The following is a 23,566-nucleotide window of genomic DNA, read 5'->3' as shown; positions in this document are numbered from 1 at the left end:
ACGTCGAGATCCAAATATGATGTGAGACACCGCTCAACGCAGGGCATCAATCTCGAGAAACTAGGGCTTCATGGATGGATTCTTGACACGCGAAATAGTCTGCTAAATCGAAGCAATGATGAGTAAAATCAAAAAGCGGATGTTTTTACCAAACGACGAAATATGCTAGCGCGACGTTCAATAAACGACAGGATATGTACTTTCTTAGTCGCATTCAAAACTCATCATTTTCCATCTAAGCTTTACGCTCAGCAGGAGAATTGAGCCTTTGCAAGTGTACACTCACTGGGTAGCCTACCCCGGTATCTAAGCCATCGTGGCTCCTGAGCCGTCAGTTTCGCGTTAGAGCGAGATAGATCCTTACCTTGCACAATCAAACCATCAGCCGTCCAACGGTGAAAACCTTACCTCGAGCCACTGGTAATCTGCACCCACGGTCAACACTCGAAGCTTGCAATCAGTGAAAAGTAAATGCCCTTTATCGTTGGATTCATACAGAGATGCGCTTACCCGCCGTCTTGTCAAGCCGACTATGCATATCCTGGCCTTCTTTAACCCTGCATCAACGAGCCTGTAAAGGAAAACCGTCAGTACCGACCACCAGAAACTTAGTTAGAGTCTATCTAAGATCAAGTCTACGTCGACGTGTTTCAAACTCGCACATTGCACGCGCGCGCCTTTCATTCTCTCGCATGTTTGTTCGCGAGCCTAGTCAACATTGAGCTTGAGATGGCGACAGCGAGCACAGTTTACATACCAGGTACTTGCGTGCACTCCCTGCTCACTTACGGTAAGGATCCACAGAAAAGTATGACAGCACGTATCCGTAAGCGATCGATCTGTGCCAATACGAAAGTTAGCGAAGCCGTTAAGATATCACAAAACAAAGGTACGTACCGATAGATATGAGTTGAGCCCATCCTATGCCTCGAAAGCATAAAGTCGAGCACAAATGCTAATACTTAGCTGTTAGCTGGATTTCACAGTAACAAAAACAGTTGACAAACATTCATAACACACTATTGTAAGTACAGAGTAATGAAACAAAGAGATAAGAACATCACATAATGTCTAAACTTCACTGAAAATCAATAGAAGAACCCAGTTCAGCCAGACTTGTTCTCAATGATACCCTCGCTCTTGGGGATGACTACATTCAAAGGTGAGCAAAACATCTGAATTTTTTTTGCCAAACAGAAACTCACTTTCTATGGCATTTGACACACCCGTCTTGATGCTCTCAGAAACACCGCTTTCATTACTACTCTGCGAGTCTGTTTTTGTGATCAAGGATAGGCTGATTTGATCCGACCAGGCGTCACTATCCGAGTCGCTAGATGACTCGCCTGGCTCCTTTATGAGGAAGTAGTTGTAGACCCAACCCTTCTGGCGCTCATCGAGCCCATGGATCATCTCCTTGAGCGTGGTCGGCAGCTGGTCACCATCAGCATACTCTGTGTCCAACACTTCACCAAAGGAAAAGTCGATAGCACTTTCTAAAAGAGTCTTGCATGCGCGTATGAAGGACGAACTTTGCGCAGAATAGCCAGCATCCATCCACTTCTGTATGTGAACGGGCATCAGACCGACGATTGCTGGCACCGAAGGGAATGGGAGATCCGGGCAGAGAGGGAGGGGTACTTGTACGATATCATCGAGGGGGTAATCAAAGATTGTGTTGGATATGAGGAGGACATGAGAAGGGGCTGTATCGGTGTCTTGCCGCAATAGCTTCAATCGTACAAAGTCGTCCAGGCGATCACGGAAAGCGAGTGTGTAGTCAATATGAGCCATATTTTCGTCGACAGTCATGGCCTCATCGTCGATTTCACTGCAGGTCATGGTGGAGTATGACGGAGCTAGGAGTTGTACCGCTTCTTGGATTTTTGAGGGCGGAAGGAGGATTTGCAGATCTAATTCGTCATAGAACACAAAGGGGGCACGGAAACGAAATTCCACTGCATCCTGACCCCAGATGACATGGGGAATAGCAGAACGGAGGAGTAAGATAGACGGTTGCAGTCTTCGGTATACAAAGTCGTCGTCCATGGTGAATGCTAAAGGCAGAAAGGTTTCTCACTGGTGAGACTCGATTCCCGTTACAGTTGTCATTTGGAAACTCCGCTTGAAATATCATATCGTCGCTCCGCCATTAGATATGATGGATATATCTTGAACTACAGCCTCAATTTCCGACCCAATACAGAGACCTTTGGGGCCCGCAAAATCTTTCATAGCGTCTGTAAAGTGGCTTGCGAGGTTAGTCAGTCCTACTGTATAGTACTTGTTGCAGCCTACGACCTTTGGAGAATCGATCACAAAAAAAGTACTAATAATCAAAGTTTCACCGGTTCCAACTTCCAAGTCTTAGACGTTGAACGCTCTGAACACTTCAAGTTGGAAACATCGATAAAGCGTCGCTAAGGTATGCATCGGTTGGGCAGATAACAGGTTCCCTTTATAATCAAAACCGCGCTGATGGTGTATAACGTTCAAAGGGAGGTCTGCCAAATGTCGTTTCCTCAGTGTTTGAAGATCCCCAATCAAGTGTTTTAAATGGTTAATGCTAGCCGTGGAGGACATGCATACCCCAAGCCGGAGGGAGCTCCCCGTCCTCCTGACGTTCCGCGACGGCCAGATCGACGTCGAGTCTCTCCAGCCAGGACATACCATCGCCGTGCTCTACCCCGAGAGATCCTTTTGTCTAGGTGAGCACGTCGTTATGCGCGTCCGCGATCCAGCGAAAATCAAGGTAGTTATAAGCCAAACTGTCGACTCGTTGAAAGTCTAAGACATGATATATTCTGCTATAGGTCTTTCCGTGTGATCTCGATACGCTGCTACAGATAAACGAAGTCATCAGGGACAGACATCCCTTGGCGACTACGTGCATTGTGCAAATTATGAGGAGAGGGAGCCGGGATACACTTTCCCTCTTACGATGCACGGGATGCTTTGGGATACCGTGTTGCGGAAAGCAAAGGGGGTTCCGGACCGTTGTTCCGGAACACCGGGTTGGTCGGTCGCCTTTAAGGCTGCTTAAAAAAATTCTCTATCGAATTTTTTTTTTTGCTTCTGGAGAGTACATAGGCATGATATTGCATGAACGCAATGTATTTCGATGTAAAAAAGACTTTCCCTCACCTTCAAATTGATACCAGCTCACCAAGACTTAGGCTATGATGCCACACAAGTTTGACGTGAGGAACGAACGGCTCAAACTCTGTGATTGGCCAAGTAAAGCGTAGTGATCAGAGAGATCCCCCTTTGCCCCAGCGCTTCGTCGCATTTCCCCAGTTATTTGGCTCAAGCGGAGGCAGCCAAACAACGCGATCGTCTTGCGCTATTCGGTGCAAGTGTATTTTCGCTTCGTTCTCTCTCCGCTCTCTTCTTTCAGTCGCTCCGCCGTTTCTTTGCTCTCTTTTGACCCACCCACCTACTCCCTTCTTTGTTTGGGTAGCGCCTGGTCTGACGTGCAGCTACGTCTTTTCGGTTGCTCAGATTTCAGGTTTCCCCGAACAACTGAGTCCTCGGCTTCCACTGCTACGAGTTTGAGCTTCCGGCATCTCTGCATCCCGGTATCCATCTCCGGACTGGTTTCATTGCCGGTCTCCCTTCTGCTCAACTCACAGTTCTCTCAAAGCCGAGTTCTCTCCCCCCAAACCCAAGAAATCAAGGATTTCTTGTCTTGCAGCTCATATCTATTACATCACTATTTAGATCTCTCGATACTATCCCGTAGCTTCACTTGGCCAGCAACTTTTGTGTACCGGGTGGCAGTGCGCTTACCAATACTGTATGTTATGCCCATGCGTAGTATGTTATTCCCACGGAGGTGGGTCCGTCCGTCCGAGTGGATGTAATAAAAAAAATCTCGGACTGGCGGAAAGGTCACTGATTGTCATCTCAAGAGATGAATGATTCGGCTTACCGCTTCTAGAGTCCTGCCAGAAGGACGACTGGAAGGCCATGCACAAAGATGAATGCAAAATATTCAAAGACCTTGACTGGTTCAAAACACTTGATTGGGGATCTTACACCGAGGAAACGGTATTTGGCAGACCCCACTGTGCGCAAATAATCACTGCTATGGACGCAGAGCAAAACGAAGATTATTTCTTCAACCAGCATGGTGCGACGCGGAACCGGTCTACATTCGACCTCTGAAACCTAGCTTTTCCATACACTCAGGTACGTTAAGCGGCCTAATCGCATAACGAACATTTCAGATCAGTTCTCTTCAGGCGAAATGCTCTGGGTTAACTCGCTTCCTGCTCGTTGAAAACATATGGACCGCGTTTAGTAAATTAATTCTCATCAGCCAACTTCCATGTATCGTGAGCGGAATGAAGAACACGGAGCACGATAACCCGGACGATCTCAGTTCAAGCGAGCGGGGTCAACAAGAATCATCCAATGGATGGATGTACCGAGTTGCAGCTCGACCTGGCATCTGGAAGGTTAGCCAGCCGTATCACCAACGCCCTGACAAGTTCTCCATGCTCACTCCACCCCAAACAGATCGCAAAAGTCCACGTCCGCGGTAGACCCCGCACGCAAAGTGGCTGGATCGCCTATCACGAAAGCCAAGACCCCATCTCTCTGGTCGAACGCTCGCGGTACGTAGGCTACAACTCCAAGTCTCCCTCGGTTTCCTTCATCAACCATTACGACTGGGGCTACCATATGTAACATCCCACGCACATGGGCCAACATTGACCCAGGTTCTTGCTGGAAAGCGCTGTTGGAGCGCGAACATAGGGTAGGCAAAATCATTTGTGGACTAGATGACCTAGGCGCGAATCATCCCGACGCGGCACGTGCCAAGAGGCGGGAGTACTACCAATCGAATAAGATTTTCCTTCTTGACGCAGGCAAAGCACCAGGATTAGTCAAGTTCCTTGCGAGGTCAGTCGCAGGTCAACGCATGGAATGTTTACTCAATCATCCGTAGACCGAGTATCATGGACGACGCAGGCTGGGACAGGCTTCCCGACGGTACTTGGAAGAAGGCTGTCGTATTCCCTTTTCTCGGGGGAACAAGGGATAAATTCGGAGTCCTGCTTTGGATGTAACCTCCATATACCGCTCACAGATGCAGATTGGGACTATGGAAGGTTGATCTTTTCAGATGAGCAGTCTACGAAGTTCTCGGAAGATAGAGAAATGATTGCGTTCTGGCATGATGTTGATATGCATGGCGAAAACATTGTAATTCAGAAATTGAGCTCGGAAATCACTGAAGGAACTTGGAAGGAACGCAACGGCAAATTGGATGAGGATAAGATTTCAGATGGGACCACTCCATAATGGGGTGAGAAGTCTCAGTTAGGGTGACCTTTGCAAGATTTTAAGTTACAAGAACAGTTCATAACACTCATAACACTATCGCAGGTATGGAGTATAGAGATGAGAACATGATATGACATATCTATTTATCTAAACTTCACTGAAAACCAATAGAAAAACCAGTTCAACTGGACTTATTCTCAATGGTGCTCTTATTCTGGGGGATCATTAGCACCCTGCGAATCTGTTCTTGGGATTGGAGGTAGGGTAAAGCCATTCGGCCAGACAATGTCGCCATCAGAGTCGCTAGATGACCCACCAGGCTCTCCTATGGGGAAAAAATCGTAGACATAAGTCTTCTGGTGCTCGTCGAGTCCACAGATCATCTCTTTCAGCCTGGTCGGCAGCTGGTCAACATCTGAAAATACTGTGTCCAACTCTTCACAGAAGGAGAATTCGATAGCACTCTCCAAAAGAGTCCTGCACGCGCAGATGAAGGACAAGCTTTGTCGAGAAAAGCCAGCCTTAAACCACTTCTGTATGTGAACGGGCATCAGACCGACGATTGCTGGCACCGAAGGGAATGGGAGATCCGGGCAGAGAGGGAGGGGTACTTGTACGACATCATCGAGGGGGTAATCAAAGATTGTGTTGGATATGAGGAGGACATGAGAAGGGACTGTATCGGTGTTTTGCCGCAATAGCTTCAATCGTACAAAGTCGTCCGGACGATCACGGAAAGCGAGTGTGTAGTCGACGCAAGCCAAACGTTTGTCGACCGTCATCTTCTCTTCATCAATGTCGTCGCATGTCATGGTAGAATACGACGGAGCTAGGAGTTTTACCGCTTCTTGGATTTTTGAAGGCGGGAGGAGGATTTGAAGATCCAACTCGTCATAGAAATTGAAGGGACCACCGAAGCAAAATTCCACTGCATCTTGACCCCAGATGACATGAGGAATATCAGCATGGAGGAGTAAGATAGACGGCTGGAGTCTTCGGAATGCAAAATCGATTTGGTCGCCCATGATGAGTGCTAGAGGCAGAAAGGTTTCTCGCTGGTGAGACCGTTAAAGGAGTCATTTTGAGACTGTTTGAAATTTCACAAGGAAGATCTCGGATCCAGGAAATCTCAGCGCTCCACTTTAAAATATCTTGAACTGCAGCTTCAATTTCCGAGTCAGTACAGAGACCTTTGGGGCTTTCATGATCAGAGTGGAAGCCGAACCCAGTAGTGCGAACCAGTTGCTTATGTAAGGCAGTGCTCTGTTTATCCGTTTGTTTGTCCCTTCAATAGGCCAATTGTGAGCTCAACGCCAATCCCCTCAAGAACAATGTGAGTATGCTCCCTAGAACGTTGAATCCTCGCCGAATAGCCTTTTCGATGTCGATATGTACCGTCTGTGCCAAATCAGTGCAGAAAACCGTGCATTTTGGGATGGATGGCAGCACTTTGGACTGGATGTACCGGACCCGCGACATCGAAATTTTTCGTCTTCTGTGTTACTCTTCTTCAGACGCTTACATTGCTCTCTTTTGCAGAATAAACCATGGGTCGGGTCATTAGGGCACAGAGGCGCTCGCATGCCATCGTATGTCGATTCGGGCTTCATCGAATCGTCACCGTCATTAACATTTGTATCGCCAGTTTAAAGCGCACACTCGTCTTAACAAGGCCCCCGCTCGCCTTCGTGCGCTCGACTTTGCGGAACGTAACGGCTACGTTCGTGGAATCGTGAAGGAGATCATCCACGACTCTGGCCGGTGCGTCCATCTTCATTCTGCACTTCTTCCTAGACTAAGATTTCAATTCTCCGACAGCGGTGCACCCCTCGCCCGAGTCGTTTTCCGTGACCCCTACCGCTACAAACTCCAAAAAGAGACCTTCGTCGCTACCGAAGGCCTCCACACCGGCGCCTTTGTCTACTGTGGCAAGAAGGCCACCCTGGCTGTTGGAAACGTCCTCCCCATCGGTCAATGCCCGGAAGGTACCATTGTCTGCAACGTTGAGGAGAAGGTCGGTGACCGTGGTGCCCTCGCACGTACATCCGGCAACTACGCAACCGTCATCGGACACCAGCCTGATGAGAACAAGACCCGTATAAGGCTGCCAAGTGGTGCGAAGAAGACTGTCTCTGGGGGCGCTCGTGCAACCGTTGGTATTGTCGCTGGTGGTGGACGTATCGACAAGCCTCTCCTCAAGGCCGGCCGGGCATACCACAAATACAAGGCTAAGCGTTACAAGTGCGCTCTCATTTTGTGTTATCGGAGAATGATTTACTCATTTATCGTACCCTGTCTAGCTGGCCCCGTACTCGTGGTGTTGCTATGAACCCCGTGGACCATCCTCATGGTGGTGGTAACCACCAGCATATCGGAAAAGCCTCGACGATCGCCCGTTCTGCCGTTCCTGGACAGAAAGTCGGTCTCATTGCTGCTCGTCGGGTACGTGGATTTCAGTCTTTTCGTACTTTACTTGCCATCCTGATGTCGTTTTCAATAGACTGGTCTCCTGCGTGGTACAGTCAAGGTCAAGGATGTTTAAGTCGATACACTACTATTACATTGTTGTCTTCGCATATTTCCTTACCTCGCACAAAACCTGTATGCACAATCGCGTATGCCATATCATGCCTGCCTGATCTATGAAAACACATTGCCATAGGAATGAGTGCTGGACCGCTAAATATATAGTACTCATGACCAGTGAAACCTTCCACAAGCGTTGATCGACATTTCATAGTAAAAGAAAAGGTGATGGATAGTTGGGAAGTACAGGCTGCCTGAACATCGGTCTATCACCTGATACACTTTGAAATACGTATGTTGAGTGTGCGCGAAACTAAAAAAAAGACGAATGGTAAGGTATCTAAAATTACAATCGATCCTAGATGTATCTAGATATTATTCTGGAAGGCGCCCAAGAATTACTTGCACGCATCCTCCATTTCTTGCCTCCAGCGCTTCTGGATTAAAATGGTCTCCCTGAAAATCTTATACTTTGCCTCAAGCAACCGCTTCTCCTTGGGCGATGCTGATGGGGCAATCATCATCCCTGAAGGCGTCATCTCCACCTACCAAACCTGTCAGCTTATTAACCCTAATTAAAGAAAGAAAGTTTGAATACCATAATCTTCCACAACAGATCTCCCTGCTCCTGACTACTCATCTCACCTTTTCCGTTCGCTTCGGCGGCGAATCTCCCTAGCATCGCAGCACCCAACACCACTGCCCCGGCATGGTCAAAAGGCAATACTATCGGCATTCCGCAGGTATTAGCAAAGAGCTGCATCATCGGGATATTCTTCGCTTGACCGCCGCTCATGTAAATGGACGTGATCTTGTGGCCCTTGGCGTTCATCTCGTCGACGATGTGCCGTGTTTGGAGAGCGATGGCTTCCAAGGTCACGTTGTACTTTCGCGCGAGGTCGTGTAGGGTATCATCCTAACAAGAGAAGGGATTAGCTGATATCGTTACATGTGAATGTAAATATCATACTAGTGCCATGCCCACAATGGATCCTTTCATCCGAGGGTCAGCGATAGGTGACCTGTTTCCTATTGATGGGAAGCAAGGGGATCAGTAAGAGATCGACTTTGATGGTAGGTGGTATGTACCATGAAGATCCGGGTATATATGGATGTCTTTTGTCAGCTCTGTTAGACTATCTACTTTGCTCTCTGCCTTGAGCTTCGCAAGCATCTCCTGAAGAACTTTGAAAGGGATCAATGAAATGAGTGAATGCTCGTAATAGTCGGACCTACCGACATGAATGTTCTTCTTCTGCTCTTTTCCGAGCTCCACAAGTTTATTGTAAGCAGGGTGGGTCGTCAACATGAAGTCAATGAGCTACGTTCCGCGTGTCAGACCCACAAGAGGTTCTAAGAAGAAAGTCGATTCCCTCACTTGTCCTGTAGATGACTGACCACCCTCATTCATCCACCAACCACGGAATACGGGGTCCTAGAAGAGATCAGGAGGGTGCTTATAGTCCCATTCCAGAAAATCATTGACCTTGTAGGGACCCCATACGCCATTAACGAATACACCTTCACGGCTCTGCGAAGTAGATTAATAGCTGATTGTTACAGTGTAGTGCGAACATTTCATACCTGAACAAGATGGCATGTACTAGTTCCTGCGACAGCGGCCAGGCGATGACTGGATTCGTCGACCGACAGAAGATCCGTAGAGAGTTGCCCATCCTTACCCTTAGTCCTTGCAGCGACTGTTCCCATCCAACCGGCATACGCGTCAATGACTCCGCTACCAACCGGAGTTCCCTCCACAAGTCCAAACTCTTCGGCTGCGCGCTTCGACAAGCCTTGGCCAACGGGCAAACCAGCAGTAAGAACCTTCATATTTGCAGCACCTATTTGACTGTAGTCACGCTCGATTAGTTCTTGTAGCCCGATCTTCTTGAAGAAATCTGCCTGCCAGCCCTTGTTCGGGACAAACGAGCATTTGCAGGTAACTGAGCAGCATGATCGTGTGCTGTCAGCGGTTGCACGGTATGTTAGAAAGTCGGGAAGGTCAAAGAATTGACAACGAGAAAACAGGGCTGGATCCATATGGTTCTTCAGCCAAAGCACTTTTGGAATCTCCATTTCCAGCTAAAGTCATGATTAATTCGCGTTTAGGCCGTTTTGAAATTGTATGAAACGCACACTCATAGTCCCGCCGACGTAATCGAGAACGATAGAGCCAGTACTGTTGATTAGATCCGCTTCCTTCTCCGCACGGTGGTCAGCCCACAGGATGACATTGCGATCTCCATTCTGGCCAAGCTGGTCACCTCCTGTAACGGTGACTGGTTCACCCTGGAAGTCAGAGACGGCGAGCGAGCAGGTAGCGTCAAATCCAAGGCCTTTCACAGAGGATGGTGGGACACCAGACTCCTTTAAACAAGTCCTGATGCATGTGGATATTGCGCTCCAGATATTATTCGTAGATTGTTCAAAGATACGATGGTTCTCCGGGTTGCGGTAAGTAACGGTTTCCTTGGTGAATGACGCGACGGTAGTTCCGTCGTCCTTGACAAGCGATGCACGAGCAGATCCAGTACCTACATCGACGCCAATGTAGTAACTTGTCGAGGACATGATGGTAGCTGGAAGAGATGGCCTGATAGGCTGCTAAGGACGGGGAACAATATGTGGAGTATATCTCCAGTTCCATTATTCCGGCCCGGTATATTGGATAAACATTATAAAATTTCTGTCGCAACAAATAGGGTTCCCAGGCAGCAGCACGACCAATGACCCAGCAGTGAAAATATAAATCTTTCTTAAGTTTTCAAGCATAATGCAAGTCTCTCAAATGACGTTAAGGTGGTCAGGCAACATGGATTTTGATTGGGGTAATACATAGATGCATGAAAGCGATAGGAAAACGAAAGACAACGAATCTAGTCCGATGCTGTCGTTGATCGTGCTAGTGAATAAAAATGAGTAAAGTAATTACACCATCCGAGAAAAAGAAGCTCACTGTAGACCAGCTGTGACGAGTGGTGCACAATCCTCTTGATCTGACCATCTTTCTCCAAATGCCTGATGGCAATCCGGGCGAGACTGCCATTGATCTTCAGCCGCTCGATGAGGATGCTCTGGCTGATGAATCGGAAGGTGGGCACTTCCTTGGTGATACGGTCGTATGTGGCCTTGTCAAGAGAGACGGCGTGCTGGGCCTTGTCCTTGACCTTTCCCTTGGACCACTTCTTTTTCTTCGCAGCTTTGCCGCCACTTGACGGAGGGGGTGCTTTTGCCTTGGCCTAGAAAGATGAACCCAAGTCAACCAACGTTATCCAGAGTGCACCGGTCCCATCCAGCCTAGAAAATACAAATCCACTAAAAACGAGAGTATAGCGCCAGTCGGATAGATCCCCTACATGGATACTGAAAACCTGGAAGGAAAAATAGCACTCACCATTGATTCTTGCGACCGTCGATGAGTGGGTCGTCTCTGTGTTCTGTGCGATGTGAGGGCCCTCCTGTGTGGTCTTGTTTGCTGACGTAATCTCATGACGCAACAGCCGACACGTTAACGGTTTCGACCTCAGTATTCCCTACCTGTAATGGTTCCCTGGCTACTCATCCTTCCCCTTCCATTGCCTGTCCTTGCTGGCATAGACAAATCGTTCGGAGTAGCTCCAAATTTGTTATCTCGCTACTCGCCTCCAAGCTCGGGATCGTGGGAATGCTTGAATGGCTCAAAACAGATACCCTGGGAATGGGTGAACGATGATTTCTGCGACTGTCCTGACGGCAGCGATGAGCCAGGTTGGACGCGTCAAATGCATAAGGCTACGTGTAATTAATACCTCGGTCAGGTACTGGCGCCTGCGCAAACACACTGTTCTATTGCCGGAATGAAGGTCACATTGGTACAAGCATTCCGAGTTCGCGTGTGAGGGATGGTCTCTGCGGTGAGTCGCATCCTATCAGCGAAGCGAAATGACTTATAATCATTACTAGAGGCTGAATGCTGCGATGGTTCCGATGAACTTCCGGGAGTGTGCAAGAACACTTGCGCTACAGTTGGTGCCGAGTATCGAAAGAAACGCGCTGAGGAACTTAAGATACAAAAGACTGTAAGCTGCGCGTATAACTGTTTTGTGCAACCAACACGACGATCATTCAGGGAGCCAAAATACGTTCATCATACGTTACATTTGCCCACAAAGAGAAGAAACGGCTAGAGGGTCTCGTTCAAACGTTGGTGCAAGAGATCGCTACTAAGGAGAAAGAAGTAGCCAGGCTGCAAGGTGCATTATGGTTCCTTCTTCTGGTATAATTCTCACCTGGGTAATGTCAGAAATCGCTGAACGTACCGAGTCCCTGTCAGCGGCTGAACTCGAATTCAAGAAACAATCTCGTAAGTAGTCATCCTCCATCCGCAATTCAGCATGAAAGTTACTGTTAATCTTAGCTCTGTACACTTCCTTGATTACCCACTCGAATGCTCTCAAATCTTTGCAGCGCGAATACAAGAAACATCTGGAACGTGAGGAAACCCTCAGCGAAATCTTAGACACACTTCGTACGAGTTATAACCCCAACTATCAGGATATGGCTGTCCTAGATGCAGTTCGCGGGTGGGAGTATCTTGCTGGACTGCCACACATCAATGATGTCGGAAAGGACTCGTCGGAAACGGATGAATCTAACAATGAAGTAGGGGAGGATGAGTCCACGCCAGAAGGAACCTTTGCAGATGGTGAATGGACTGCCGAGGAGCTGGACAAGGATCTGGACCGGCTTTTGAAAACGAAACACGTTGACTTGTTGCTGGAGCACGATGAATATGTCAGATCGCCGCCTCCGGGATCTCTGTGTGAGTGTTTTATCTTTTTAGAGTCAACATGAAGACCTAATTCCGTCGTCAGCGGAACTTTTCGACATCACCAACTATCTCCCTGACTCCTTGGTACCTCAATATGAAGACCTGAAAGATGCGATCCTTTCGTGGCTCGAGTCTCTCGGAATTATCCGTCCTGAAGCTGGTAGCTCAGCAGGTTTGTTTCACCGGCCCGTGTCGCCTAGCGCCTCGATTGACTGATCCTAGAATCGACTCACGCACGCCAAGTCTTCACTGACGCGGAGAATGCTCTGAAGAAGATCCGCAAAGATAAGGAAAATGCCGAGAAAGACCTTTCCGAGCTCTTTGATCCTACCGGCTTTGGAGTTGAAGGCGAATGGAAGAAACTCGATGGAACGTGCTTAGAGAAAGATACCGGAGAGTCAGTGATCTGGTTACCATGAAAAATGCGGCGGTTGTACTCATGCCTACCGACAGTTACACGTACGAGGTGTGTCTATTCGGCACCGCCAAGCAAAAGCCCAACAAAGGTGGCTCTACATTTAACTTGGGGTGAGCATTAGCAGCTTTTGCATATCGGTCACTAACTTGTTTTAGGAAATTTGTTGCATGGAATCGGGACGCAGAACCTGGACAACCCGCATATTACCAAAAACAAAACTACGAGAAAGGTACAAAATGCTGGAATGGGCCGGAACGGGGTGTAATAGTGAGTTTCCAAGATACATCAACCTAGAACAAGTCATAATGATTGCCGATTTAATTTAGCTGGTGATGACCTGTGGAACGGAGAATGCCTTGTTGACGGTCGCCGAGCTGGAGAAATGCCAATATCAGTTTACAGGAACCTCCCCGGCACTTTGCCTACCAGTTACGGAGTCTAGCATGAATAGAGAGGAGCTGTAACTGAATCGAATCGTTTTCCGACTACGCAATAAGCACTAGGGCATGGTTCTCGTCAAGACTCCACCTCGGCCTCGTGTTTGCCAGCAGGTTTTGGAGCTCTATTCGCAGTTTCTTGGACTCAGTGGGAATACGTACTATCGACCCTACGAATTCACAGCCAATATGATGCGAATTTAGCAAGCTTCCGTAAAGATTTGATCGCGATCAGGCTTCTCATCGAGTTCAGTTAGTAAGTATGTTCCATAAAAGTACACATCCATTCTCGTTTTCGGATAACTGAACTAAACATGATCTGCTTTGGCGAGCTTCACATGTCTCGTCCCTTTGGCCGCTGTTTCTCAGTGATGGCGATGTATCGCTGAGGGGGTACCTATTGAACAAGTGAAGATCCCAAAGTGGTAGGCTCCTTGTGCCAAGTTCTCTCCTCGATGACTCACTTGGAATGGTACTTTGCTAGCCGAGAGGCTTGACCGGAACTTTGAAATCTCAGATGTATCTGTATCCCTTGCGCCTTATTTTTTTTACCTGTCTTGAAGAAGATTGTCTAACACGACAAATGGAAGTGACCGGGACTGTTTGGTTGCCCTTGCGAAATTCGCGTCTGGATCGCAATGCATCGTAGTCACACCTGCAACCTCTGACGCCCTGTTATCGATATCTCACTGTATACATAAGGTCCCCCTCCTTTCATCCGCGCAACACCAATTTAGAATCAACTAGCTCCTTCCCCATCTTCCCACCCTGCAAGAAACGTCAACGTTGTCAAGGAGCTGATGCGCATGAATACCAGGAACAAACTCATATGAAGCGAAACTCCTTCAGGAATTGGACCGATCTGGGTGGGAGCTACGCCGGGGAGCTGACAAAAGCTTCGAGCTCCCTGTCGTTTAATACCTAGTGAATTATGTTCAAATAACACCCAAACATATCTATCGGGGACTTTCTCGTCCCTTGAGTCTGTAACGCGAGTATTCAGAAGTTATTTGTTCCTAACGATGTTCGCCTCAAAGAGGATATACTGCAGGCAGCGGGCCATCTCCTGACCTAACTGTATACTTGAACTAGTGTACACCGCATCAGCTAATATAACCGTTAGCGATGCAGTGTACATAGATAATTTAAGTATAGCTGCAGGGGTTGACAGACAGCCGCCATAGCTACTGGGAAAACATCGAACCGTATGTATACAAGTTTCGGAGCCATATGGCTCGAAAGTATCAGTCAGAGATGGACTCTAAAGTATATATATTACACAATATATGATCCCGACATAGCTTTCATATGTTGATCTCGAAAATAGCGCATGAGCAAGTAAAGAATCTAAGATTCTGAAGGAGGTATCGTAGGCGTCTCGGAATCTCTGGCATTAATCTTCCCACCAGAAATTGCCTCACCTAATGCTTCCATGAGCTCATTCATCTTCGTCTCACCTTCCTGCGTGAATATAGGAATCGTTACTTTTCTCCCTCGTGATCTCCGCCACCGACGCACGATCTTGTCGAACCTCGCTCGAAAAACCCCCTCCTCTGGTAAACTAGCCATGAAGTTTGTTGCAAACTCTTCTGGGTCCTGAGTCCCTTGGTGCTGTTCCACCATCGACTCCCACACCTCGAGCGTGAGGACTGGGTCGTGAAAAGACTCAATTAGGCCCATGAGTAGAACGCGATATGAATCGTATGAGAGGACTGGAAGGATGCTGTAGCGTTGTGATCGATAAGCAGTCGGTGGACTTCGATTAGGGAGTCGTCTTGCGAGACTCTTAATGACACCATGAGCATATTGTCCAAGCCTCAGTGTTTGACGTTGAAACGAATGCAAGGCTCCTCCGAATGGGTTCTCTGGAACCCATAGACTGTCGGAAAGTAGCATACAATAAAATAATGCAGAAATGAGAGGTCCGACTTCTGGGAAAGGTATTTGGCGGTGATGAAGGAGGCTGGCGAGAAAGATTAATCCATGACCTGCAGAACGGCGAATCTGTTGCTGCCCACGAGTCGCTTCGGTGCGTCGAAGGACTGACATGCAAACAGATACGACATTCTCAAATAATCGTGGGTCTGGATACGCGGGTGCTTCGGCAGGGTTGATAGGGAACCGCTGATTCGTCATAGTAACGTCTCGGGGATGATGATGCATGTCTCTCATGACCATGTATTCCCAATGCCGCCGTGACACTCGGGAAAATACCGCACCTGCAGACACGCATTCTTCCTGCGCGATCAAAGTCGTCAGGAGATCCTGAAAGGTCACCTTCGCTGCGGGAAGTCGAGCCTTTTCGGCCATGATCCAGAGCTCCATAGCGTTGCGTAAGGATGCATTCGTCACCCGCTGGGATTGGAGCGACAGCACATAACTCGCGAAGAAATGGCGTTTCGGATCCTTCTCTCCAACCTCATCAGGAACCAATGATAATAGACTGTTGATGACAGCGACTAATGTCCTGGTCTTCAGTGGTCTCTTTTTGTCCAGCATTACATATACATGGTGGGCAGCATGATGCGGCATTCCAGCTCTGACATATGCATGTATGAGAGTGGAAATTGGTCTCCGAGCGGAATTAAGGACAGCGTTTTGCTGTGGTTGCTCCAAACGGCTGGCAGCAACAATGAAGCGATTGATGAATTTCTCGGCGGTACCGTGGTTGCCCTGGGCAAGGAGAGAGCGAATTGTGGCATTACGGCCTCGTGCCGCTTCAGGAGTCGACAGATCAGAGTAAGGTAGGGGGGTGGGATCAGACAGAACCTTGAGTTGACTAGGTGCACTGTAGACCGTTCGTATTCGACTTATCCCAAGACGAGTGGGGAAACAAAGACCGCATTTCATACGGTTATTTCCTTCTGCATCTCGAATTAGCAAATATCGGGAGCTGGAAGAGGAAACAAACCAGGATCGATACTGCCTGCTGTTTGATCGTGACCGTTTGGGAAAAAAAAGATACGGACTCCGGAGCATTCGGACCGGTACGGACAAAGCCGATTCTTGAAGCGCTCACATGATCGTGAAATCGCAAATAACATTATGGTTCGATCCAAAAATCTGCCGAGAAATCACGAAGCTTTTCCACTTCACGTTCTCTTCGTCTCCTTCCAGCTACCAACCAAGGCATTTTGTTATTTTCTCCATTTTTCGCGGTATCTATAGCGGATTGTTTTCAGAATCATGGCCGTTAAACGCGAGGAAGCAAAGAAAACCCATCCGAAAAAACAGAATGGCAGCATTCTGAAGTGGGCAACGCGAATTTTGTTCCTCAGCATCTTTATTTCTACTTGCGGCTGGCTGGATACCATCAAGGTGTGCGTCATGAACTCCGATACTGAATTTCTGTTCACGATTGTTTCAGGACCGGTGGTATGTTCTGGACCCAACAGAGCTTCATGAACTCGCGAAAAGCGCGATCGATGCATCTCCAAACAATACCGCCGGAATGATAGAGCATATAGTCGCTAATCTCACCGCCACCTACCCGTCTGAGCAAATTCGTCTCAATACGGATTCCAGTGAATGGGTATTCAACAACGCAGGCGGTGCTATGGGTGCCATGTACATCATTCATGCCAGCATCACCGAGTATCTGATTATATTTGGTACTCCCCTCGGCACCGAAGGGCATACCGGCTTACATACAGCCGATGATTACTTCAATATCCTTGTTGGAGAGGAGTGGGCGTTTAGGCCCGGTCAACTAGAGATGGAACGCTATCCGCCAGGAAGCGTTCATCATCTCCCAAGAGGTACGGCCAAACAATACAAAATGCATGAAGGCTGCTTTGCGTTGGAGTATGCCCGTGGTTCGTACGCGATGCTCCATTTGTATGAATGCGCTTCTAACTTCCTTTGATTAGGCTGGATCCCGCTCATGTTACCGTTCGGATTTGCGGACACGTTTACATCTACTTTGGATATCCCGACTCTGTACAATACTGTCAGAGTAACCGCAAGGGAGATGATACAAAATCTTCTGATCGGCAAAATCTAATCTCGCATTTGCCTGCCTCTGATAGAAATTTGTTCCCACCCATCCCTAAGTCCCGTTTGTATTAATGTGCGCGAGTGGGTGCAACATATCTCCAACTGACAAATTGCCTACCGGCCCCCAGCTCGGCCCTGAATGCATTGAGGGGTAGCAATTGCGCAACGAGTTTACCATGTCCTTTGAGGTACATTGGCAATTTCCGGTTCACCATTCTTAGTTCCAACCTCTTTTCGTCATATGAACTGCGTGACGTACTCCAATTCTCCTGGCTCTTTAAAAATGGGCCTAGTTTACTTCTCCAAGATATCTCTCCGGTATGGCTATCAACCAGGAAACCACTCAGCTCAATGCTCTCTATCCATTGACCCCGTTCGATGACGGTTATTCGACGTCTATCTTCATAACTGGATGGCTGGTCGAGGGTGTCGTCGATGTCGATGCCCTTGCGGGGGCCTTGGACAGGCTTACAGCCAAATGGCGCTTGCTAGCTGGTCGATTAGAGAGCTATAACCAATCTGTATGTGACGATACCTTTTGACCATTGCTATTTATTCAAGCGTCCTTCCATAGAGCAAGAAATCATGGCGAATCGTTATTCCTCTAGGAGATTTACCACCCAACTACCAAACGTACTCCCTCACAACATGTCCGACTATCAAACCTATTTCCTTTCCCAATACCTTACCCTCTACGATCCATTCGCTTCCTTCTAGCCTTTTCCTTCACCCAGACACACCTCATTCGAGCAATGACTGGGGACAGCGTCCTTTGACTTGCTGGCATGTCACCCGACTATGTCGAGAGGGAGATGCAGAACCACTCACAGCCATAGGTTTCGCTCGCCCTCACGGCGTCTTTGACGGAACTGGGGCAAAGATCATCGTAAACGCCCTCATCTCCGAAATCAAAGGCTTGTCTTGGGCCGTCCCGCCCGTCCCCAAACCCGGCGCAAGCACTAATATCGTGCTCAAGGCTTTGGATAACCATAAAAAGTCTGGGACGGTCCAACCGGTGGACTTTTCGGGGTATACGGACCTGAAGACTTTGGGTACGGTGAAACTCGTGTTCAATCAGTTACGGAAGAAGGCATTCCAGGACGTACAGAACCATTTGGTGATATTGAAAAAGGATATAGTGGATTTCCTCGTTGCAGACGTCAGGCAAGCTCTCTACCGCGAAGGGAAAATATCTCCCAGAGTCAGCACTGGCGATGTTCTTGTTGCGTGGTTATGGAAGGTCAGTTTTTAGATTTCTCTTGGACATTTGCGGCATAGTTGCTCATTTGTCTTGCAGGCCGTGTACGCGCGCTCGACGGATCCGGATCTCAGAGTACACTGCTCAAATCTAGCATCGTTCCGGGGCCTTCTTGCAAAGTATGATTCAGAAATTCAGAACTATCCTCACAACGCCTTCGTACCTCTTCCGTATCCTCGCCACACCGTCGCGGACTTGAAATCGCTGCCACTGCACAAGTTATCCTATCAGCTGGCCTCCGGCCGGACTTCTTTATCCATCGCGCACGTTCACTCGGCCGCAAAGACGTTCAAGACGGCGACGTTTGCTGCACCGCTTCATCCACAGGCCGACGAGACTATCTTCATCTCGAACGTCTCCGCGACTCGTATCCTCGAGGCAGACTGGACCTCCATTGGTGCAAAGCGCACCCTTTGCGGTTTTAGATATGCGCTGACAGCGTTGGGATCTCCCTTGACCAATGCTGCGTATATTTCCGGACACCTGCCGGACTCGAGTGTGTTACTGGATGTGATCCTCACGCGTTCAAAGATGCAGGCGTTAACCGCCGAAGTGGGTAGACTGGAGGCTCTCGTGGCTCCAAAGGCATGAGGATGCAACGTGTTGGCTACATATTGCACGCGCTATCGATGGACGGGATCCGGAGCGAATGTGGAATGTCATGTTGTTATTGTGGCAAGTGTGTTATGAAATATCGCAGCAGCTCTTTTAATACTTTAGAAGCTTTATACTGGGACTAAATATAATACGCTACCATATGTCGAGAAATTGTATTTAATCATCACGATAGGTTATGATAAGTAGTACCTATTAGGATACGATATACAGAATTAATATCGATTGCTATCCATGTGCTACGTGAGGTATCTTGAAACATGCGGCATTCCATCACCGTTTCATAGCCTTCGTCGAGCCTGCTATTCAGCCATGGGAATGTCTCAACTCTTTGGCCGCTACTATCACACTAGCCATCGGATCATAGTGTGAGGTCTTCAACGGACGTGTGAAGCGTATCCCAGGCGGATAATTAAGAGCACGAAATGCACGACCATCCCTTGCAACGATCGGAAACGGCCACCCACTGACATGTCAAAAAAAAGACTAGTATTGCGACCTAATACTAATTCCAGCGCCGCAAGTTCGACGTCGACGTTTTTAATTTCTAAATGACTGCGCCTATAGAAACGTCGTCAATAGTGAAAAAAAACCGTAGCCTAGCAATTGCAACTTGCACGACCCGTTTGTGGATCTCCGATAATTCGCAGACGGGTTTCTACTGCCACTGGTCACCGTGACAAACTAGTAATGCTAAGCAGGCTTGTCAAAAAAAATCGAAGAACGGGGACCTTGCGGTATTGGATTGGAAAGTTGGATGGGAGGAGAGAAGCCTCTCTGAGAAGTCATTCCAATTCCCTTACGAACCCCGAGGGCCCTCCGAATTCTGTGCCCCAAGAACTTTGGTAGTATGCTGGTTGAAGCTCGGAGCCGAAAGACACACAGATTACTGGCCGTGTACCCCAAAGTGAACTACTATCTGAATTCTGGAAACTCCTTAGTAATCGCCAGAAAACAGGAAATTCCAAAAGGTATAAGAAAAAGGAGGTCTCAGAAGTGAAGATATCGTCCCTAGTAAGCATCCATGTAATCCGCTTTACTTGCTAGCGTTCCCACTACAATTCTTCCATTCGACGGGCTTCAACTTCGACTCGGCGAACTAAAAGAGTCGGATACGCACTGCGGGCCGTCTCCCCGTTTTGACGTTTTGACGTCACCCCAAGCTGGTTCTTATCTCCCACCAAGCTTCGAATTCTCCCTACGGCAATCCACGGGACTCCTACCAGTGGTATCTCATGATAGGCCTCGCACTTATCAACTCTCCCAGCAACTGAACTTGGGTTAATCTCAAACTCCCATGGGTATTGATATCTTCAGCTACGATCTCGCAGCAGAGCATTCTGCTCTTCTGCTCCTTTCTGTGGTTGTCATCCTTGGGATAGCTGGGTTTTTGTCTTTGAGACAACATAAGACTGCCGGATCGCCGTCCCAGTTGGTTTCGGATATCAAAGTAGAACGTGCTCCTGGAGGTGGGTTTCCATGCTTGGGTGATTGGCATCGTTCTGTACTTTGCTTGTGTTATAGAATGGACGCCGAAGGAGTTTCGGTATCCTGATTTTCCTTCGTGTTCTCGGAGCCTATCGGACATCAAACCGATTCCGTACAGACCCTTTCGGTGGGGACAGTACAAGTGAGTGGTCGTGTTTGCATAATACACAGTCGTTGTTTTCTAATGCGGTTTTTATCAGTGTCACGATGGGTATCCGTAACATGCCCTGGGAGGATTGGATCGAGGTACGATCTTCAAGACCTGACCTGAGCCGAAAATGGTGAATGTCAACTTTCGTAGCTCGACGATCAGTTTAATACGTACCATCGTATTCGCGAACGTCGCATTCGCACGCAGGGTGAGAACGTCGTGCGTGTTCTACCGGCTAGACCTGTTGTTGGTTCGGGAGCTTCAGCTGGCAAGTTTCTTTTTGTCCCGATAGTTTACTGTTGAAGGTTTATGATATTTCTGTGCAGCTATTGAGTTAGTTCATGAATTAGCAGAATACTTGCACAAGAGATATCCGGCGGCTTTTCACGTTACCCGAGCAGAAGGCGCTATCAAGACTATTAGGATCCTTCCAGTGGATGCGACCTATGAACTACCGCCTGCTTTACTATCAAGCAGTAAAGGTACCTCGCCGCCGCGTATTCGCAAAGTGGAAGCAAGAGAAGCTGAGGAAGCCATGAAAATTGCGGCGCTATTAGTGCAGGATGATCTGGCGCTGATGGTCGAAGGTTTGAACAGTTCCATTGTCCACGGGTTCACCATTACTGAATGTCAAACAAATCAGGCGCTGATGGACGTTACTATTTCCAAGCAGGAGCAATATGTGTTCCAGGTACTGTTCTCCTCAGTGCTGTTCTGTTGCTGTCACCCAATTCATTACTGACTATTTGGACATAGGCTTCTGGCGTATGCGGGACAAGATAGGCCTACCACTTGATGAGATACACCTTTCTGGAAACGTCCCTCAGTGTAAGAGCTTACGTTCTATATTCTGTTGAAAAAAAGAACTGACAGAAATTAGATCGTGAGAAGCTGCATACGAGTTTTGAGCGATTCTTCCGCCGTCTCCCTGTTGACAAGCCTGTCATCCGTAACAATTACTTTGTACAAGTCGTCCGACCTCAAGGTAAGGATGGAGGTGTCGAAGATGACTCGGTGGACCCAGAAGAATTAGCTTGGTCCACGACGACGAACGGGCCTGAAGGGGAATTCGCACATGGACATCCTGCGCATCCTCCTGAGCAGTCCGCTGGTGGTCTCCAGAGACTCTGAGATTACGAACAGAGCGCCAGACGTTGCGACGATTGCCTCTTTCTGGTGCTGTATTGTTTACGATCAGAACGTACTGTGATCCCGATTGTAGAGTTGGCGAAAGAGCCGGGTGTCCCGGCAAGGATGGCAAGCGCCGTGAGAAGCTGGCCGGACAGCGTAGAGAGGTACAAAGGCAAGGAGCTATATGGAAGTATTTTGGTGGAATACCTGGACAAGTGCGCGCAAGAACAGGCTGAGAGAGGTGTAAAGGAGGATCCCGCGAAGAAGTACCCGTTCTAGACTGTAGAAAAAAGATTCATATGGTTATGTCAGAAGGGTGTGTCACCAGGAACACGCGTGGTAACAGCTGGCTTATGTGCCTGGAGGGAAGTGAACCTTTGATTCGACCCCAAACTTTACTGGTTTTGTTTCTCTTCAACTAACTACGTCCTTCATTTTAACCACATTCCTTTAATCGCCTTAAATCCCTGTAAAGTCTTCTTCACGATATCTTCTCAACTTCATTGCGATGTCTCGTAAGTCCTCAACTGCACCGCAAGCCTAGAATCTGTTCTAAGCAGAGATTACAGCTCCTCGTGTCCACAGATTACCTCTCAACCAAATGCTCGACTACACTCTGATACCGGCACCATTAGGTACGAATCTTGCTGGATAATAATACTCTCGGACACTGACAGCTCTCGACAGACCTTTCTCTCCCATCTCTAACCGAAAAATCGCCTCTTCCTGCCATCATCGTCACGCCATCATCTCCCGTCTCCACACAGGACTTCTCCATCGCGTTCCTAGCACCCGAACCGAAGCCTTCCATACTCAAACGCCTGTCGCTCAAAGCCCCCACAGCCATCATCATCATCCTTATCCTCTTCATTTTGGTCTGTCACGTGGTCACGCACCGACTGGCGGCGAGGAGACCGTATCTCGACTTTCACGAATCCCAAGCTAGTACTTGGTATCACATCCCGTCGTTCTGGGGTCCAGATATCCCCGAAGATAAGCGGAATTTCGTCATTTCGGAGACAATGCCGAGTTAGCGGAGGGATGGTTGAGGGAATGTGGGGTCTATATTTATGTTTCTCTTCTAGGTTGACTGTTGGTTTTGATTTATACATCGTTGTTTTGTGCTTTCGGTTCTTTTTATGTGAGTGTCTTCAAGGTCGGGTCAAGGTAAATCATAGTGGTTACTAGGCGCTTTGTACTTTGGTGAGCACTCCAAGTCCTTGGCAACATCTCCAACTGACTTGTTCGACAGGTCCACATGCTTGTGTCGGGGACATGAAGAAGGAGAAGACGGATACACATAATTAACCTGAATAAGGGTCGACTTTTGACATCATATTGCCCGTTGCTTCTTCTTCATTGTTCATTATGGCCCGACGAAAGGCCAACCACTACAGAGTGAGCTCCTTTTAGACCATTCGCATCAGTCATACCCGCTCAT

The 23,566-nt window shown here is 48.1% G+C and overlaps 13 protein-coding genes across 13 annotated transcripts; 8 read left to right on the top strand and 5 right to left on the bottom strand.

Annotated features, from left to right (window-relative positions):
- Positions 1–1,007: 1,007 nt before the first annotated feature.
- Positions 1,008–1,673, bottom strand: EV420DRAFT_1501642 (uncharacterized protein). Its single transcript, XM_060471075.1, has one exon. It carries the CDS (start codon positions 1,579–1,581, stop codon positions 1,123–1,125), a length of 459 nt encoding a protein of 152 aa, XP_060338136.1. The 5' UTR covers positions 1,582–1,673; the 3' UTR covers positions 1,008–1,122.
- A 476-nt stretch (positions 1,674–2,149) lies between these two features.
- Positions 2,150–3,258, top strand: EV420DRAFT_1501626 (uncharacterized protein). Its single transcript, XM_060471074.1, has 4 exons — positions 2,150–2,425; positions 2,499–2,752; positions 2,814–3,075; positions 3,145–3,258. Exons 2-4 carry the CDS (start codon positions 2,564–2,566, stop codon positions 3,153–3,155), a joined length of 462 nt encoding a protein of 153 aa, XP_060338135.1. The 5' UTR covers positions 2,150–2,425; positions 2,499–2,563; the 3' UTR covers positions 3,156–3,258.
- Positions 3,259–3,969: 711 nt separating this feature from the next.
- EV420DRAFT_1758095 (uncharacterized protein) lies at positions 3,970–5,333 on the top strand (the record flags this gene model as incomplete). The annotated part of the gene is made up of 6 exons (XM_060480540.1): positions 3,970–4,132; positions 4,175–4,191; positions 4,245–4,471; positions 4,522–4,619; positions 4,788–4,908; positions 4,955–5,333. The coding sequence occupies 6 exons, from the start codon at positions 3,970–3,972 to the stop codon at positions 5,073–5,075; spliced, it is 747 nt and encodes a 248-aa protein (XP_060338134.1). The 3' UTR covers positions 5,076–5,333.
- On the bottom strand, positions 5,311–6,524 carry EV420DRAFT_1758094 (uncharacterized protein). Its single transcript, XM_060480539.1, has one exon. It carries the CDS (start codon positions 6,315–6,317, stop codon positions 5,502–5,504), a length of 816 nt encoding a protein of 271 aa, XP_060338133.1. The 5' UTR covers positions 6,318–6,524; the 3' UTR covers positions 5,311–5,501.
- A 315-nt stretch (positions 6,525–6,839) lies between these two features.
- On the top strand, positions 6,840–7,834 carry EV420DRAFT_1635125 (translation protein SH3-like domain-containing protein; the record flags this gene model as incomplete). Its single annotated transcript, XM_060476403.1, has 5 exons — positions 6,840–6,881; positions 6,938–7,053; positions 7,111–7,533; positions 7,593–7,734; positions 7,793–7,834. 5 exons carry the CDS (start codon positions 6,840–6,842, stop codon positions 7,832–7,834), a joined length of 765 nt encoding a protein of 254 aa, XP_060338132.1.
- Positions 7,835–8,077: 243 nt separating this feature from the next.
- EV420DRAFT_431176 (FGGY family of carbohydrate kinase) lies at positions 8,078–10,520 on the bottom strand. The gene is made up of 9 exons (XM_060482082.1): positions 9,958–10,520; positions 9,403–9,903; positions 9,305–9,349; positions 9,197–9,253; positions 9,055–9,139; positions 8,908–9,003; positions 8,789–8,847; positions 8,417–8,734; positions 8,078–8,363 (listed from the first exon to the last, which is right to left on the bottom strand). Exons 1-9 carry the CDS (start codon positions 10,390–10,392, stop codon positions 8,217–8,219), a joined length of 1,743 nt encoding a protein of 580 aa, XP_060338131.1. The 5' UTR covers positions 10,393–10,520; the 3' UTR covers positions 8,078–8,216.
- EV420DRAFT_1501616 (ribosomal protein S25) lies at positions 10,517–11,285 on the bottom strand. Its single transcript, XM_060471073.1, has 3 exons — positions 11,216–11,285; positions 10,778–11,060; positions 10,517–10,723 (listed from the first exon to the last, which is right to left on the bottom strand). Exons 1-3 carry the CDS (start codon positions 11,216–11,218, stop codon positions 10,698–10,700), a joined length of 312 nt encoding a protein of 103 aa, XP_060338130.1. The 5' UTR covers positions 11,219–11,285; the 3' UTR covers positions 10,517–10,697.
- A 78-nt stretch (positions 11,286–11,363) lies between these two features.
- On the top strand, positions 11,364–13,513 carry EV420DRAFT_1259704 (glucosidase II beta subunit-like-domain-containing protein; the record flags this gene model as incomplete). Its single annotated transcript, XM_060466967.1, has 11 exons — positions 11,364–11,568; positions 11,619–11,714; positions 11,764–11,903; positions 11,930–12,053; positions 12,104–12,163; positions 12,218–12,622; positions 12,675–12,803; positions 12,854–13,028; positions 13,085–13,159; positions 13,205–13,316; positions 13,376–13,513. 11 exons carry the CDS (start codon positions 11,364–11,366, stop codon positions 13,511–13,513), a joined length of 1,659 nt encoding a protein of 552 aa, XP_060338129.1.
- Positions 13,514–14,738: 1,225 nt separating this feature from the next.
- EV420DRAFT_431352 (uncharacterized protein) lies at positions 14,739–16,449 on the bottom strand. Its single transcript, XM_060482083.1, has 2 exons — positions 16,398–16,449; positions 14,739–16,350 (listed from the first exon to the last, which is right to left on the bottom strand). The coding sequence occupies exon 2, from the start codon at positions 16,334–16,336 to the stop codon at positions 14,834–14,836; it is 1,503 nt and encodes a 500-aa protein (XP_060338128.1). The 5' UTR covers positions 16,337–16,350; positions 16,398–16,449; the 3' UTR covers positions 14,739–14,833.
- Positions 16,450–16,542: 93 nt separating this feature from the next.
- EV420DRAFT_431137 (ERG2/sigma1 receptor-like protein) lies at positions 16,543–17,646 on the top strand. The gene is made up of 3 exons (XM_060482081.1): positions 16,543–16,804; positions 16,854–17,301; positions 17,356–17,646. The coding sequence occupies exons 1-3, from the start codon at positions 16,673–16,675 to the stop codon at positions 17,487–17,489; spliced, it is 714 nt and encodes a 237-aa protein (XP_060338127.1). The 5' UTR covers positions 16,543–16,672; the 3' UTR covers positions 17,490–17,646.
- On the top strand, positions 17,647–19,690 carry EV420DRAFT_431134 (uncharacterized protein). The gene is made up of 3 exons (XM_060482080.1): positions 17,647–18,003; positions 18,057–18,722; positions 18,780–19,690. The coding sequence occupies exons 1-3, from the start codon at positions 17,803–17,805 to the stop codon at positions 19,329–19,331; spliced, it is 1,419 nt and encodes a 472-aa protein (XP_060338126.1). The 5' UTR covers positions 17,647–17,802; the 3' UTR covers positions 19,332–19,690.
- Positions 19,691–20,214: 524 nt separating this feature from the next.
- EV420DRAFT_1501598 (uncharacterized protein) lies at positions 20,215–22,492 on the top strand. Its single transcript, XM_060471072.1, has 10 exons — positions 20,215–20,824; positions 20,880–20,985; positions 21,044–21,089; positions 21,145–21,262; positions 21,321–21,581; positions 21,638–21,685; positions 21,751–21,822; positions 21,875–22,097; positions 22,127–22,170; positions 22,193–22,492. Exons 1-10 carry the CDS (start codon positions 20,653–20,655, stop codon positions 22,402–22,404), a joined length of 1,302 nt encoding a protein of 433 aa, XP_060338125.1. The 5' UTR covers positions 20,215–20,652; the 3' UTR covers positions 22,405–22,492.
- Positions 22,493–22,519: 27 nt separating this feature from the next.
- On the top strand, positions 22,520–23,262 carry EV420DRAFT_431039 (uncharacterized protein). Its single transcript, XM_060482078.1, has 3 exons — positions 22,520–22,640; positions 22,695–22,760; positions 22,813–23,262. Exons 1-3 carry the CDS (start codon positions 22,634–22,636, stop codon positions 23,157–23,159), a joined length of 420 nt encoding a protein of 139 aa, XP_060338124.1. The 5' UTR covers positions 22,520–22,633; the 3' UTR covers positions 23,160–23,262.
- Positions 23,263–23,566: the final 304 nt, after the last annotated feature.

The sequence above is a fragment of the Desarmillaria tabescens genome (assembly GCF_030435595.1).
Source record: "Desarmillaria tabescens strain CCBAS 213 chromosome Unknown EV420scaffold_2, whole genome shotgun sequence".
NCBI classification, from domain to species: Eukaryota; Fungi; Basidiomycota; class Agaricomycetes; order Agaricales; family Physalacriaceae; genus Desarmillaria; species Desarmillaria tabescens.
This window is presented reverse-complemented; position numbering and strand designations above follow the sequence as displayed.